We start from the raw sequence: 18,512 nt of genomic DNA on the forward strand, positions 1-18,512 counted from the left end.
ATCTTCATCTGAGTTAGCTTTTGTTCAGTCTCTAATTTCTTTTGTTCGGCCTCTAATTTCTCTCGCTCGGCCTCTAATCTCTTTTGCTCTCGTTCAGCTTCTAATTTCTTTTGTTCTCGATCAGCCTCTATCTTTAACTGGGTTTGCTCTCATTCAGCCTCTAATCTCTTTTGTTCGGCATCTAATTTCTTTTGCTCTCGTTCAGCTTCTAATTTATTTTGCTCTCGTTCGGCCTCTATCTTTGCCAGCTGCACCTGTGCCTCAGAAATTGCTATTTCACTGCCAGGAAACTGTTTTAACACTTCCTTCTCAAACACCTTCTTTTCCACATAATGGCCAGCTATCAGTCTCTGAATATCTGCCTTTCTCATAGACTGCTTTACTTCTGTAAGGTTTAGCCTTGTAGCAATCTTTATCAGATCATCCTTTTTCGCCACCTCCAATCCCTTTTGGGTTGGTGACTCCAAAAATGCCTTAATATCCATTGCTGCTGGTTTCCACACACACAAGCCAATTAAAAAGAATTTATCAGACCTCCCTCAAAAATCTTTGGATTGAACCCCGAACAAATCTTGTCAATCTGGGAAACGATCCCAGACGACACTCGTTAACCTTGGGAACTATCCCGGACGAAACTCGTTAACCTTGGGAACTATCCCGGACAAGCCCCCAATTTTGTCACAAACCAGCAACAAAAGAAACACACTGAGCATGATTTAGTGTTAAAAACTATTTTATTAATCACTACTTATGATAATACGTAAAATAAAAGTTAAAATGTTAGTATGTTAGAATTCAAGAATGTTAAACCTCGAACGTTAACCCCAAAACTAAACTCTTCGTGTGTGTGTGTGACAAAGTCCAAAACTCCCAGTTCCTGAATGGTTCTTAAAGTTCAGTTCCGCAAGCCATAAGGTGAAACATGAGCAAGGGCTTCTTCAACAACCACCGTTGTCTGAAGATAAGATGTAGATGTAGAAAAACATAGAGAGAGTACATACGAAATCCAAATGTTCCACGATGGAACCCAAACGACACTTCAGTGTTTACTCGGTAGTGACTTCCTCACCCCGAAAAGCATCCGAACCGTGGTCGTCCACACACAAATACCTGTTTCCTTCTACAGGTCAGCAACAAAGTGAACTCCACCGGATTACTTCCAACTTCCATACATGGATTTCAGTGGCAAACACAGTTATTGTTTCTCATCCATCGATAGAGAAAACAAGCAGGCTGGTGTCTCTCTCCCTTCTCTCTCTCTCTTTCTTCTTCTTCTTCTTACTTCTTCAACAACGTCATTACGTCCTTTATCTTCTATTGACGTAAGCACGCCCCACACACACATACACACACACTCTCTATCTTAAAGGGACTTTCACTGAGTCCATAACAAAGGCTTGACATACCAGAAACAAATCCTGTGAATTAAACTGTGTGCAACACAATTTGCTATGTGACTATTCCACAGGCAGTAAAGATCCAACCAGCTCTGAGCTACAGCATATATTTGCAACAAAAAACTGCTTGTCCTACTTATTATTAACAAATAAGATATTAAAGTTAATGCATCCTTAACGGGTGGAAATTCGATTTGAACATAGAACAGTATAGTACAGCCCTTTGTCCCACAATATTGTGTCAACCTATATAAACCTATTCCACAATCAATCTAGCCCTTCCCTCCACCACAGCCCATAATCCTCCATTTTTCTTACATCCATGTCCCTAGTGTATCGGCCTCTACCACCACCCCCAGCAGTGTGTTCCAGGCACCCACCACTCTCTGTGTAAAAAAACCTACCTCTGACATCTCCCCTAAATGTTTCTCCTCTGACCTTAAACTGATGTCCTCTGATATTGGCCATTGCCACCCTCGGGAAAAGGTGCTGGCTGTCCACTCTCTCTGTGCCCCTCATAATCTTATACACCTCTGTCAAGTCGCCTCTCATCCAGTGTGGCTCCGAAGAGAAAAGCCCTAGCTTGCTCAACCAGGTTCTCTAATCCAGGTGGTATCCTGGTAAATCTCCTCTGCACCCTCTCTAAAGCTTCGACATTCCGTAATGAGGTGACCAGAACTGAAAACAATACTCTTAACTGTGGTCTAACCAGAGTTTTATAGAGCTGCAACACTACCTTGTGGCTCTTGAACTCAATGCCCCGGCTAATGAAAGCCAGCACACCATACGCCTTCTTAACCACCCTATCAACTTGCACGGCAACTTTGAGGCATCTATGGCCTTAGACCCCAAGATCCCTCTGTTCCTCCACACCACTAAGAATCCTGCCATTAACCTTTTTACTCCGCCTTCAAGTTCATTCTTCCATTTGGATTGTAGCTCAATGAAGTTCGGTTTCTTTGGGTCATACTTGATTGGTTGTTCCTCAGTATTAAATTATATTTTAGCAGAAGCTTTAATCTAGTTAATTTAAGTTGATTATGAAATAATAAAACCAAGTAACTTTTACAATTTTGCTGGGCCAATAACACCAGCTGCTTTAATATTCAGGCTTAGAAACTCAGTCACATAACACATTTTCTCAGTGTTGCCTGATAAAAATTAGCATTACAATGAGTGAAATGCAGCAATGAGCATTTTGAGTCATTCCCATCCATTCAGAAATTATTCAAGGCAAATTCTGGAGTAGTTCAGTCTTGGCCTTGACATGATTTCTGCATCAGTCACACACACATTGTTCACTGTTCAATGCTTCTTTTGGGAAATTAGACCCAAGTTGTCTAGTCATTGGTTACTCCAGGCAGAATTAGATTTTAATGCCAAAGACTGAACACAAGGCGCAGGCATTGCCCCACCAATCCTGAGACTCTATACAGAGACCCCAATCTCCACACCCTCACAATAACCATATACCTGACCACTGCCCTGACCAAGACCCTGATCCCTATTGGAGACTTCTCTCCAGGCCATCTGGCCTTCTTGAGGTAAGATATTTATTTATTAGTCAAATGTACATTGAAATACACAGTGAAATGCATCTTTTTGTGTTACTGAGAATGTGCTGGGGGCAGCCCGCAAGTGTCGCCACACTTCCGGCACCGACATAGCATGCCCACAACTTCCTAACCCGTACGTCTTTGAAATGTGGGAAGAAACCGGAGCACCCGGAGAAAACCCATGCAGACACGGGGAGAATGTACAAACTCCTTACAGACAGCAGTGGGAATTGAACCCGGGTCACTGGCGCTATAATGGCATTACACTAACTGCTACACTACCATGCCACCTTCCTGTCCTGAACACTGTTCTTCTTTAAACCATCCTCCCGGTTCCTGTCCGTCTTACGGACCTTACTCTTGGCCTTTGTCCTTACTGTAGAATAGCTACCAGCTCCTGTGCTTCCTACAGACTCCCACTCCCAACCCAGTCCTTCTTATGGACCCTTTCAGCCTCGATCCTCCTTAAGGACCCCACTTGGCCATGCCCTTGTCATAGATCTTCCAGTTCCCTGTCCTTCTTATAGAGTCCTTCCTAACCCCACCCTTCTTACTAGGAATGCATTCCCAACTCAATCCTCTTATAGACTCTCCTCTCAGCATCCTCCTTCCTACAGAGCCACCACCCCCTCACAGCCTCTTATCTTGCTTGCCAACCAGGTCCCAGGGCCTGACCAGATCTTTGTCCACCCGCACTCTCCCTTATAAACCTCCTGACCCAGACAGTCCCAGACAGCAAAATTTTAACAATGAAAATGTTCAATGCCCTTTCAGTATGGCCATTTCTGAGTGCATGATTCACTAAAAGGCTGGTATTCAGGTACAGCAAATAATTGGGAAAGTTAAGATAACATTGTTGCTATTGAATGCAAAAGTAAGAGGTTATGGTTCATTTATAAGATAAGATATATCTTTATTAGTTACATGTACATTGAAACACACAGTGAAATGAATCTTTTGCGTTAAGTGTTCTGGGGGCAGCCCGCAAGTGTCGCCACGCTTCCGGCGCCAACATAGCATGCCCACAACTTCCTAACCTATACGTTTTTGGAATGTGGGAGGAAACCGGAGCACCCGGAGGAAACCCACGCAGACACGGGGAGAACATACAAACTCCTTACAGACAGTGGCCAGAATTGAACCCGGGTCTCTGGCGCTGTAATAGCGTTTACACTAACTGCTACACTACCATGCCTGCTGGGTGTGTATATAGGGCATTGGTGAGACCACATCTGGTGTGCTGTGTACATTATTGGCCTCTTTTAAGGAAGGATATTTATGTGTTGAAAGCAGTTCAGAGAAAGTATAATGGACTAATACCTGGATTGATTAGGTTGTCTTATGAGGAAAGGTTGGATAGACTCAGCCTGTAACCATTGGAGTTTAGAAGAATGAGAGGGAACTTGGATTTAAACAGGTAAGATCCTGAAGGATCATAACAGGGTGGTTGTGGAGAGTATATTTCCTTGTGGGAGAAGCTAGAACTAGGGGTCACTCTTTAAAAACAGTGGGAGAGGGGGTGGGCAGTCACCCATTTAAGAGAGAGGCGAGGCAAAATTTCTTCTCTCAGAAGGTTGTGAATCTTTGGATCTCTTTCTTCAATGAGTGATTAAAGCAGGGTCTTTGAATATTATTAATATGCTTGATAAGCTCCAGGGGCTGAATGGCTACCAATGGCTACAACTGGATCAGTCACAACCTTATTAAACGGTGGAGCAGGTTGAAGGGGGTCGGGGCCTACTTCTGCTTCTTTGTATGTTCATTTCTTACCATTGTCTACTCTTGGTATTGCTTCCTATACTAAGGATTTTGTAAGGTTGTTTTATTTCAGTAGTTCTTTTCACCACAGTGACTGAGGTTAAGATCTTTCTTTCCCCAGCGGCAGTCTGTCATGACTGTCTGTCAGCATCAGAATCTGACGGATGGATTTGCATTAGTTCTAAGTTAACAGCTGCACACAATCTATCTTTTTTACCAGTTTTACATTGCCTTAGTGCTTCTGCCTTCCTTCTCGGGACTTTTTTTGCACCATGCTACATTCCTGTCAGAGATGAAAGCGAGATAACAATTTGAGATGCTCTAAAACTTCTGTCAAAGTCTGCCCTCCAATCATCAGGCAGGTGCAAATCTGGCTCGGAATCCAATTTTCCCTGTGGCTCTGTATCCTGCCACAATATATTGGATGTCAAACACATTGTTCCATCTTGCGGGCTGCTGTTAATCTTCTGTGATTTTAATTTAAAGTGAATCTCTACATCTCCAGAGTGACTTGGCTTGTATCCTTAGATCTAACACCTTCTGTGCTATAATATTTATGAACTGCAGGGCTGGGCTTATAACTCAATTACAGATAGGTGTCTGCCTTGAATTCTTCGACATATTTTTAATTAGCAGAAGCTCCATTAAGGTTAGAGCTTCTGACAGAAGCATGAAAGAGGCCATGGATATTCTGGTGAATCACATGGTATTGGTTTTACAGATACTCTCCTGACAATAGGGGAGGTCCACGTCAGCACTTACAGATGATTACTTGACCTGTCATTAGAGTTGTACAGCCCACTGAATCTGTGATGACCATCAAGCACCCAATTATGCCAATCCCATTTTTCCTCTCGTGTCCCCATCAACTGTTTCCCTAATGAGGTCTATGGGCCAAATGTGGGCAAATGGGACTGGCTTAGATGGGCATCTTGGTCGGCATGGATGAGTTGGGACAAAGGGCCTGTTTCTGTGTTGAATTACTCAATGACTCCGACTCTAATTCTTTTGCCATGTAACTACACTAGGAACAACTTACAGTAAACCAGCACATCTTTAGCATGTGGGAGGGAACCATAGCACCTGGGAGAAACCAACAGTTATAGTGAGAACATGCAGACTCCACACATATGGCACCCAAGGTCAGGATCGAACAGTGGTCTCTGAGATTGCGAAGCAGCAGTGCGAACTGCAGCACCACTTGTGTACAGCCTCTTCTCCCAAATGGTTTCAGTCAAGTTTCAGTAGCAGTTATCCCACCTATAAGTTACATGGTTGTAATTTTGGTTCCATTCGAGCACGACATCAAAATCTAGGGTGGTACTCCATGAAGTATATACTGTATGCACCATCAGAGATGTTATTCTTCAGATGGGCAAAATGGGCTTTATGCTCTCTCAGGAGGACATAAAAGATTACTGGGCATTTTTTTCCAAAAGGAAAGGGAATTCTCCTTGGGCTCTGGGTAGTATTTATCCACCAAACAACATGACTCAACAGATGTGCCTAAAAATTCAATGCATAGTACAATGTTTTTATACACTTAATGGTTCAATTTCATTACAAAATCATTCACAAAGGAAAATTGTGGACTTTCTCTGAATGCCACAAAGTCTGTGACTTCCTGTCAGGTCCTCAGGGCATTGAATGCACAGAGGAGTTCAGACGTACACAGTGATGACCAAGTAATTCCACAACCTTTGCTGAGACACACTGCACTTAATGCTGCTAAATTGAGACAAACAGAGCTCATTACACCCTACCGGTTTGGGTAAGCCATGCTCGATATAGGTGTCCCTGGGGAGTCGTCATTCAGCCAGTGATCGGAAAGTACCTGTTGGATGTTCGGTCGTTTAATGGGGTCAGGCTCCAGTAATGACAGCAGAAAATTAATAGCAGCTGGGAAAATAATGAAAATGGTAATACAACATTTATTGATCCCACTGAAATATAAATACCTCTCTCTCTCTAATGCAGAGTATCAGGTCTTTTCTCCTTGACATCTTTATGTTATTGCTCTTAATCTGTGTCAGTATTGCATTCCAAACTGATGCCTCATTTTGTTTTCATTGGGGTTTAATGCAGCCACCTGCTTTACATTAATATTAACAGAAGGTCATTCCAAACTCACTCTATGATTAAAGACTGTGTTGCAGCCTAAACTATACAAATTAAACCAGGTAAGACTTTGGAATATTTCAGATAGTTTATGTTTCTATTTCTGGAATGTATTAACTATAATATTACCAATTTTCATCTGAAAATAGACTTAAGAAGCAAAGAATGATAACAAATACTGGCACCATGAAATATTATGAAATATATAAAGAAAACGTCTAATAGTTCATTTGTCATATTTGAACTTTATTAACCCCCGAGTTAAAATGTATGTTCACCTTTTACAACTCGGTCAAAAGTTGTTTTGAAATAATTTTAAAAGCAATGTATTACAGTATTGTATTTAAAGTAAAATTCCCCCTTTCCTCCCATTTTATCCTCTTGGGCTATAACATGCCTTTCACTAAATATAGTATTGACATAGATCGAGCAAGTGCTCTTCCCAAGCCTCCATCTTTGTCATCATAAGCTAGTAGTTGTGAAGGGCGTGCTGTGGATAATTCTTTTCTCCCAATGGATAAGAACCCAGCCCTGTACAGACAGCCTCTCTTTCCTCCACTGGTCAGGTCAGAGATCCAAACTTACACTGTACATTTTGCAGTAATTGTGTTTTCATGTTTTTGATACACCACACCACCACTACATTGCACTCTAGAAAAAGAACTTAAGGAAGTTGCTCCTGTTCTGCTTATTTTCATTGAAGAAACTGACATGATTCATCTGGAAACAAAGCTTTAGCCTTCTAACAAGAAAGAAATTAATATCAGACATGGGAATTAAAAATAACCTGAATGGTAGAATGAGCAAATGGATTTTATCAACTCTGCCCTCTTCTTTCATTCTAACGTTGTAATTATAACTCAATTTCTAACAAGTTAATGCCAGTGCAGACATGTTTGCCACATAAAACACTGGTACTATTTTAGCCATCTAAAGCTATTTTGAATTTTAGTGGCTTGTGACTTTTGCTATGTAACACTAAAAATGTTCTTTTATGCAAAACCAATTTATAATTCATTTTTAAGAAAGAGCCTTTCATGCCAGAGAACAATTTTTATGGTTATCACAGAAACAAATAAATTAAATAGCCTGAAAAATGAAATTAACCATAGAACCATACAGCACAAAACAGGCCCTTCGGCCCACCATGTTGTGCCGTCCATCAAACCACCCTCACACTACCTAACCCCTTCCTCCCGCATATCTCCCCATCCCACACTCCTCTATATGCCTATCCAACAAGCTCTTGAACCTGTTCAATGTATCTGCCTCCACCACCACCCCAGGCAGTGCATTCCATGCACCAACCCTCTCTGGGTGAAAACCTCCCCCTGACATCTCCCTGAACCTCCACCCATAACCTTAAAGCCATGCCCTCTCGTCTTGAGCATTGTTGCCCTTGAAAGGAGGCGCTGACTGTCTACTTTATCTATTCCTCTCAGTATTTTATATACCTCTATCATGTCTACTCTCTTCCTCCTCCTTTCCAGTGAATAAAGCCCTAGCACCTTAAGCCTCTCCTCATTTTCAAAACTCTCTAATCCAGGCAGCATCCTGGTAAATCTCCTCTGCACCCTCTCCAACGCCTCCACATCCTTCCTATAATGAGGCGACCAAGAACTGAACACAGTACTCTAAGTGTGGCCTAACTAGAGTTTTGTAAAGCTGCATCATCACCTCGCGGCTCTTAAACTCAATCCGCGACTTATGAAAGCCAACATCCCATTGGCCTTCTTAACTGCTCTTTCCACCTGTGAAGGCAACTTTCAATAACTGTGAATATGAACCCCCAGATCCCTCTGCTCCTCCACACTGCCAAGTACCTTGCATTACCCAGTACTCTGCCCTGGAGTTTGTCCTTCCAAAGTGTACCACCTCACACTTCTCCGGATTGAAACTCCATCTGCCACTTGTCAGCCCAGCTCTGCATCCTATCAATATCCCTCTATAAGCTCCGACAGCCCTCCGCACTATCCACAACACCGCCTATCTTAGTGTCGTCCGCAAACTAATTAACCCAGTCCTCCACCCCCTCATCTAAGTCATCTATAAATATCACAAAAAGTAGAGAACCAGGAAATGATCCCTGCGCGACAGCACGAGTCACTGCCTTCCAATCCAAGGGAACTCCTTCCACCACAACCCTCTGCTTTCTACATGCAAGCCAATTCCTAATCCACACAGCCAAGCTTCCTTTGATCCCTTGGACTCTGACCTTCTGAAGAAGCCTACCATGAGGAACCTTATCAAACGCCTAACTAAAATCCATGTAAACCACATCCACCGCACTGCCTCATCACTCTCCTGGTCACCTCCTCAAAGAACTCTATCAGGCTTGTGAGGCAAGATCTTCCCTTCACAAAGCCATGCTGGCTGTCCCTAATCGTCCATAATTCTCTAGGTGTTCATAAATCCTATCCTTAGAATCCTTTCTAACAGCTTACCCACCACAGACGTGAGACTCACCGGTCTATAATTCCCTGGCCTATCCTATTACCTTTTTGAACAAGGGGACAACATTCGCAACCCTCCAATCCTCTGGCACCATCCCAGTGGACAACGAGGACTCAAAGATCCTACCAGCGGTTCAACAATCTCCTCCCTAGCCTCTCGAAGCAGCCTGGGGAAAATCCCGTCAGGCCCCGGAGATTTATCTGTCTTAATATTATTTAACAACTTGAACACATCCTCTCTCTTGATATCTACAACCTCGAGAACATTACCCCTACCAGCACTCCCTTCCGCATCATCAAGTCCCCTCTCCCTGGTGAATACCGAAGAGAAGTACTCAGTGAGAACTTCTCCCACTTCCGCCGCCTCCAGGAAATTCTCCCACCTTTGTCCTTAATCGGACCTGCCTTTACCCGAGCCATCCTCCTACCCTTCATGTACTTGAAAAAGGCCTTGGGATTTTCCTTAACCCTACTAGCCAAAGCCTTTTCATGTCCCCTTCTAGCTCTCCTCAGCCCCTCCTTCCTCGCTACCCTATATTCCTCACGGGCCCTGTCTGAACCTTGCTGCTTATACCTCATGTATGCTACCTTCTTCTCCCTAACAAGTCGTTCCACCTCTCTCGTCACCCATGGTTCCTTCACCCTGCCATTCCTTCTCTGCCTCACCGGGACATATTTATCCCTAACAATCCTGCATAAGATCCCTGAACATCGACCACATCTCCATGGTACATTTTCCTTCAAAAGGACATCCCAATTTACACTCCCAAGTTCTCTCCTTATAGCCTCATAGTTCGCCCTTCCCCAATTAAAAATCCTCTTGTCCTCTCTGCACCTGTCCCTTGTCCATGACAATTTTAAAGGTTATGGAGCAATGGTCACTGTCCCCCAAATGCTCACCCACCAATAGATCCTTCACCTGTCCCGGTTCATTTCCTAAAACTAGATCTAACATGGCATTCCCTCTAGTCGGCCTGTCAACATACTGCGTCAGGAATCCCTCCTGGACACATTTAACAAATTCCGTCCCATCTAAACCTTTGGCACTAAGCAGGTTCCAGTCTATGTTTGGGAAGTTGAAGTCTCCCATTATAAACAACCCTGTTATTTTTGCTTCTCTCCAAACACTGTCTGCCAATCTGCTCCTCTATATCTCTACTGCTACCGGGGGGCCTATAGAATACTCCTGGTAGAGTAACTGCTCCTTTCTTGTTCCTTAATTCCACCCACATGGGCTCTAGAGATGATCCTTCTGCAACATCCATCTTTTCCACAGCCGTAACAGTGTCCCCTGACCAGTATCGCCACCCCTCCTCCTCTTCTTCCCCCTTCCCTATCCCTCTTAAAACACCGAAAACCAGGAATATTCAATATCCAACTCCTCTCCTGACGTCAGCCACGTCTCAGTAATAGCCACGATATCATAGTCCCCCATACTTATCCAAGCCCTCAGTTCATCCCCCTTATTCCTGACACTTCTTGCATTTAAGTAAACACACTTCAGTCCATCTACCTTACTACTTTTATAGCCTATATTCTGCTTCTCCTTCCCCAAAGCCTCTCTACCTGTTTGATCTAACTTTTCCCCATCCCCTTCTTCCTCTGACCTACTCCTCCGGTTCCCTTCCCCCTCACAAATTAGTTTAAACCCTCCCGAACCACCCTAGCAAATCTCGCCGCAAGGATATTGGCCCCCTTCTGGTTCGGGCGTAACCTGTCCTCTCTGTACAGGTCCCACCTTCCCGAGAAGAGATTCCCAATGATCCAGAAATCTAAAACCCTTCATCCTGCACCAGCTTTTCAGCCACGCTGAAATTAAGTTGGTATTTTTATTAAGCAAGGCATATCCAAGTTTAATTCAGCCTAGGAACCAGCCTTATTCCACAATAAATGTGTCCAATCACTCAAGTTACATGCCAATTCTGAGACTGGATTTATTGTATGCTGGCTATCATAACTATAAATGAATGTAAGTAGATTCATTTATAAGGTTACCATTGGGCACAACAAATAACTTGTTTATCTTTATAAATATTGAAAGTACTCTACTGAAAACCCACCTTATGAGGTAACAACTAAAGAGGTTTTCTTAAAGAAAATTTCAACCACAATCATGACCAAGCTCCCATGTTGACCCAGTGAGAACATTTATTTTATCTGCTGCGTTACTGCTCAATATATATCTGGAAAAACAAACTTTAGTGTCAATGAGTCGCATTCTGAAATTTTTTCCTATTTGGCTTTAGGGAGGTGTCTAACTACTATTTAATAACTTACTCACTTCCACAGCAATAGTGGTGATTGAACCACATCTCCCGTTCTTTTGACACCAAGCCATTTGCTGTTTTCTGCAAAGTGTGGTGCCGTTACAAGACCCACAACCATAATCCAGCAGTAATATTGGCAGAGTGTCATTATCAGAGAACCTTGAGTGCCACTCAGTTTCAGATTCATCATTGCATTTTTAAAAAATCTTTTTATTGTGGTTCTATTTAGCAATATTAAAAATAGCATCAACAACACTTAGAAGAAATATATTGATAAAAGGATAACTTAATGTGGAGGGAAATACTTTTAATATATTTCTTGCCTTGTAGTCCAATTTCTGTTGATTTCCACCCTCTAGCCCTATAATTTGTAAATTAAGGAAGGAAGGAGCAACCTGAGCTTTGAAAACAGAAAGTCACGTTAGGAGAAAGAACTGCCAATTTTTCTTCTCCTTTGAGATTTGTTTATGCATTGCCTGGGGCACAGCTGCACAGTTCCAATCATATAAAATTCACAGGCAGCAGAGTAATGCCTTATTTATCTGCTAATCAGAAAGATCATGGCTGATCCGTGGCCTGACTCCACCTATCAGTCTTTATAATCTTGGGATGAAAACCATTTGATTCTGGGTGTTTGTCATTCTTAAGTTCTGTTATTATCTTTGTTGTAATTCTGCTTATGTTAACGTTGGCATGACCACATCCTTACTCCACTGTTAGTTACATTGCAACATCTGGCATCTATCCCCTTCCTCAAATGTAAATACTGATCATATAATTATTCAACATGCCTGCCTAAAGCTTATTTTCATTTACAATATCATCATTACCAGTTTTCAAAAGGCTACATTTTTACTGATGACACACTTTTTTTCTAATACAGTTGCATTTTTTGTGTTGATTTTGATATTCCTTGCAGATTTCCATCAATTCTCTATTTTTTTTAACATCTTGCTCCTCTTCGTATCTTTTCTTGTCACTAGGATCAGTGCAAGCTTCTGTAATTTTGTCAGCTTTTTCTTTAAGTTTTATGTTGCCCCTTAGCTCTTTAATCATCCCTGGATGTTAATTTGGCAATTAGAATTCTTCCTCCTAAACTGGTTATGCGTTACCTTGAATTATTTTCTCTCTTCCTACTAATCAGTTCTCAGAGATCTTCTGTTGTTTTGCCATTAACAGATTTACCCAGATTACTGAGAGAAACACCTACCCTCTTTTGCAGTTATTTTCTCAGTCATAACAAAATTCTTAAAAGATAACTTGAAAAAGTCCATGACATGTGTGATACATTATGGGCTTTTAAAAAAAAGTGGCTGCATGAATTTTTAATCCCCGTCTGGATCTACTTCTCTTTGTTTAAACACAGTGAGAAACTAAAGTGACATAAATTTAAAACAGACTCCAGATGCAGTAGGATTATATTATTTTTAGTTGGATTTGATGTGACTCATTACGACAGTGCGCCAGTTGGTTCCACGGTGATTCAGTTGTTGAAACTGATAACAGCTGACATATCTCACCTACCATAAAATAAGGCCTAATGGCTGCATAGGCTATCACAGTGTTGGATGATGTGTTACAGGGAACTAAGTTGGGGACTGGGACTAATCAGGAGTGCTTTGATAGCCGGCATTGGCTCAATGTTTCAAATGACTTATGTCGATTTCTTAAGAAATCAATATATAAGAAACACTGTTGTGCCATTTCAACATTAAGTTTGAAGTTGTGTATGGTGTGAGGCACTCAGGCATCAATGACTTGTAAAGTGGTGGAACTCTCATTGGCAATCAATATTTCTTGCATTAGGGAAAGCTCTCCTGTGATTGCCATGTTAAACAAAAATCCCATGTTCACCAATACCAGCAAAATTGTAAAAGCAAATAAAATACATACTTTTTTTTCAGAGAAATAATAAATACAAGAAATCTTTACAACCATGGGGAATCTCTGCTCAGTCAAACATCTGCAGAATGGCAGCAGTTCTATAACTAAGTGACCTCCTTCTGTGCTTCATTGTTAATACAAGGAAAAACTTTCTTTGTAGCCATGCTCCTTCTAGAAGCCAATTCAACAGCAGTATTGGATTATAGTGTGCTCTGCAGCCTCATGGGACACAGAAAGCTCAGAAAGTGATATTTAAAAGGGGAAATAGGAAATCAGAATGAATTCTTTTCTCGTGTAAAGAATACTTTGGAAAGGAGAAAGCCTTCATTGAAAAATACCTCTTCCCATTGCTATAGTAGGGGTAGACTACCAGCATAGCATTGTCTTCCATTTCATACATCAATAGGACTGTCCTTACAGGAGTTATAGGAATGAGCAGAGAAAAAATCAGTGTGTGTAAGACAAAGTGCACTGTGATAAAGACTGAGATTTGCTAAAAATGTAAAAATCACAGTCACCATAGCATATTGTGAGTTGTGCGTCTTTCCTCAGTTCACTTTTGACTGGATTGAATCCACTTTAGAAACCATATTCTTATGTTGCCCTAAAAAGTGACAGAGTTATTCCAAATTGTTGGAAGCTTGTTCTATGGGTGCTAAAAATCACTGAATATATGGAAATGAATTTCAACTTCTAACCCACCCAGAAAACATGTTCAGCCATCTTACTCATTCTATTCATTCTACTGATTTATATCAGCCTGTTATATGATTGCCATATTTTTAACACCAGATTAATTACACTGTGCATGTTCAGTGAATCAGCTTCAGTGTGCAAGTTAGGCCATGTTAACTGCTTTAATATTTCAACATTTACTAAGCATGTAGCTGACCACTCAGATCAAAAAGACTCCAGGTTCGTCATCAGTCTATGTGAAGCACAAGTCTATGCTGGTTACCTGGATTCATGCCAAGCAAGCGTAACACACTTGGCCTCAGCCAGCCTGCATTAGGCAGGCAGATCACTTCTGTGTGAGTGTGAGAAGCTGTGTTGGATTTTCCCTACTGTTATATGAACAGTCACTAGACCACTTATTGCTTGCAATTTTATGGAGCAGCAAGGAGCCAATGCCTTTGAGGGAGGAGGAAAGATAATGAGAAAAATACTGTGCAAAGGAAAATGAAAAATACATTGTGATTGCTATTTTTATATGTGGATAAGATGCGTCATTGCTGCTCCAGAAGGTACATTTACTCCTGCCTGATTTGCCTTGAGCACTGCTGACCCAGCTTGTTTCCTACTCTCTGTATCAGTTGATACATTTCATTGACAGAAGCTCGACCCCCTCAGGATGTCTGGTTACCCCTTTTTTGCCTGGTGAAATTGTCCTCAGGAACATCTGCATTAAAAATTGCAGGTGGAAGAAACACAATGAAAGTCTGAAAATTTCATTCATTTTCTTGATGAAGCACTTGGAAGTAAATTTAGACACTTTTGAAATAATCCTGAGAAGATCAGGAAGATATATTAAACCAATAGAGTGGGAGTAAATGAAACTAAAATTTGTAATCTGATTTCCTGGTTGCAATTATCGTTCAAAGGTACAGAGGCTGCTGGTCCCTAAGAAAATTGCTCTCATATAATGTACTATAATAAAACTCATGGTGTGTTATTACCTGATGAGAGATGGACAGGTAAGGGATTAAGGTCTTTATCCACCATTTTCTGATGCAAAGCTCTCAGGCTAAATGGCTCCACTGTGAAGGGTAAGGTGCCAGTCAGCATTGCATAGGTATTCACACCACTAGAAGACAGAAAGAAAGTATTAGCGAATGTGCCATCATAAATTAAATGGAACTTTTACCTTCATTCCCCCAAACACCACCATGTATTCACTGTACCTCAACCCTGTTACGTTCCCACATTTCCTGTCCATAGGATAACTGTAAAATCACATTTATTGCAAATCAGTAGCTGAAATCCAACACCCAGGTACATGGAAAAAGGTCAGGAGTTATTTATTCTGAACATTAGCTCAAAATAAAAAAAGAACCCTCATCCTTTGACCTTGAAGTTGGTTTGGGATTCTATAATTTAGATCATCACATTGAAGCTGCTCTTCATTATAAGTTATGATTTGGAAATGACCATATGTCAAAAAGCATCAACAAATAAAACTTGTCTAGATAAAAACCATGAATGCATTGAATAAAATAAAAAAAACATTTTAAAGGTCAATCACCATAATGTAGTATTAATTTTAAAGAATAATATAACACGTTAAAGCTGGAGATATTTGCTTTCATTGTACGTCCATTATTTAAATCATTTAATCATTAATAAAGCACTTACATTGACCATATATCCACCTTGGGACCATACTTCTTCCGTGCTAAAAGTTCTGGAGCTGCATAGGCTGGGCTCCCACACTGAGTACTAAAAGGGTCAGAATAACCCAAAATACCAGCACAGTTGCTCAATCCAAAATCTAGTGAATCCAAGGGAAAGAACGTCAAAATGAAACTGACCACGTACAATCATTCTCAGCTTCAAAACATGCTGGAAAATTTTCCTTTCTGAAGTAGCATTTAAATATCTGCCCACAGATCAAAGTGTTTCATTTTCCCAGTCTTGTCCATTGACACCATTTTATCCTCAAAGCACAATACTTTACCCTTCCTGCTGCAAGTTAGAGTGGACAATATTTATATTTTTTTAAAAATCTCCAATTTTACAATACAATTTGAAATTACAACTACCACTCTAAAATTTGAAAAATACAATTCAAATTAAGCACTGAAAAATCTTCAACAATTCCTCCATGCCAACCAAGGTGCCTTCCTAATCCCATTCGCCTGCATAGCCCTTAAATCTTTCCTATCCATGAACCTGGCCAAATGTCTTTTTAATGTTGTAATTGTACCCACTTCTACCACTTCCTTAGGCATCTCATTCCATATACCCACCACCCTCTGTGTGAAAACTTGCCCCTCATGTCTCTTTTAAATATTTCCTCTCTCACCTTAAACCTATACCTTTTAGTTTTAGACTCCCCTACCCTGGGAAAAAGACTTTGACCATCTTCCTTACCTATGCCCTCATGATTTTATAAACCTCTGTATGGTCATCCCTCAGCCTCCTTCGCTCCAGGGAAAAAGATCCCAGCCTATCCAGTCTCTCCTTTTAACTCAAGCTCTCCAATCCAGGCAACATCCTTGTGAATCTTTTCTACGCCCTCTCTAGCTTATCACATCCTTCCTATAGCAACCAGAACTGCACACAATATTCCAGTTACAGTCTTCCCAACTGTAATATGACATCCCAACTATTGTACTCATTGCCCCATCTGATGAACGCAAGTGTGCCATGTGCCTTCTTCAGCACCGTGCCTGCCTGTGTCGCCACCTTCAGGGAATTATGTATTTGTACCTCTATGTTCTACAACACTCCCCAGGGCCCTGTCATTTACTGCGTAAGTCCTGCCCTCATTTAACTGCCCAAGCTGCATCACTTTGCACTTGTCCGAGTTAAATGCCATCTGCCATTCCTTGGCCCACTTTCCCAGTTGACCTAGATCCTGTTGCAACCTTAGACAACCTTCTTCACTGTCCACCACACCACAAGTTTTGGTGTCATCTGCAAAATTATCACCTACATTCTCATCCAAATTGCACCAATCCCTGCAGCAGACTACTGGCAATAGGCCTCCAATCTGAAAAGTAACCATCCACTACTATCCTCCAGCAAATCAATTTTGTATCCAATTAGCTAGCTCATCCTGGATCCCATGTGATCTTAGCTTCTGGACTGAACTCCCGGACCTTCTACACGATAAATAGAAAAGAGGCATTCATTTAAGACCTCGCCTATCTCAACATTGCAATATGTGCATTTATATAGTTCCTTAACATTTCAAGTACTTTCCAGAATAAATGGCAGTTGAAGGGCAGCTTCCAAAACTACTTTTTGATTAGCTGCCTTTTAAACATGTTGCTGCTACTCACAGGATTCTGCTCATTCTCCCTGAAGAGATTTCCTAGTTCACTGTTTGCTCCTCTAACAACTTAAATTAAGAGAAACAGAAATGCTGAAATACTCATCAGATTGATCATCATCTCATAAAGAAAGATAAAAAGTTAATCTTTTGTCTGTGAACCTTTGTCAGGCAAAGGCCCCTACCAGAATATTTACGTATGTTTGCTTCAAGTAGTGTCTGAACTGGCTTGTTTTTCTTATTTTACATTTCCATTATGTACATTTCTTCTTCCCAAATCCCCTTGTCCATTGTTATTTTTAAAATTTCAACTTCTGCCTCATCCTTCTCTCAGAACAGCCTCCTAATTATAGTTGAAACTCCTCCCAGCTTATTTTTATTTCACCATATAGCATTCTCCTGCAATTTTCTCCTAACATGAGCCAACAATGGAGACAATTTGCAAAGTATCCAGATCTTCCCAATTCTGAATCCATTCCCATCAGCATACCTATTAATTTTATATTGTTTTCTTCATCAAGTAAAAGGTTTCAATCTTCAAATCTCTGCAAAAAGAACAGAAGTGAAACTCAAGAATTCATTCAGAAAATCTTCTGTTACTGCACTTATAAAGAGGGCAAGGAACTATCGAAGAGAAAGAAAGCTAGAACCTAAAGTGATTGAGCTATTCTAAGCAATATGCAATAACTCAAAGTTAGCATACTCACAAACATGTGAATGAAGTCATTGAAAACTGGGTAGGGTGTTTACTGCTTATAAAAATGTGCTCTGGGGATCAGTCAAGCTTGTTTATGGCATATTAGGCATTGGTGGAATAAATATATTCATTCTACTGCTCTGAAGTACAGCAACACATTATAATTTATTGTTGATGCATGTCTAATGGCTCAGAAAACTGTGTGAAGGCCTAAAATATTTGTAGCAAAGGGGCAATTCCTCCTTTTACTTTACTGGTTAACACTCCTGTTTCTAATTCCTGTGTGTGCTATTTAACTGAGAAGATATTAATGAATTAAAAGAGAGTGCATGGATGGGAAACTGTTACAACTGCATTAAATAAAAATTGCACAGAAGAATTCTTGATT

The 18,512-nt window shown here is 41.0% G+C and overlaps 1 protein-coding gene across 1 annotated transcript in view; it reads right to left on the reverse strand.

Moving 5' to 3' along the window:
- Positions 1-18,512, reverse strand: part of hunk (hormonally up-regulated Neu-associated kinase) — a 52,668-nt gene that overhangs the window by 22,891 nt on the left and 11,265 nt on the right. The window contains 4 exon segments of the mRNA XM_052015113.1: positions 6,475-6,610; positions 15,110-15,237; positions 15,786-15,921; positions 17,918-17,970. Of these exon segments, the coding sequence (XP_051871073.1) occupies positions 6,475-6,610; positions 15,110-15,237; positions 15,786-15,921; positions 17,918-17,970 (453 nt within the window).

This window comes from Pristis pectinata, chromosome 4 (assembly GCF_009764475.1).
Source record: "Pristis pectinata isolate sPriPec2 chromosome 4, sPriPec2.1.pri, whole genome shotgun sequence".
In the NCBI taxonomy this organism is placed as follows: Eukaryota; Metazoa; Chordata; class Chondrichthyes; order Rhinopristiformes; family Pristidae; genus Pristis; species Pristis pectinata.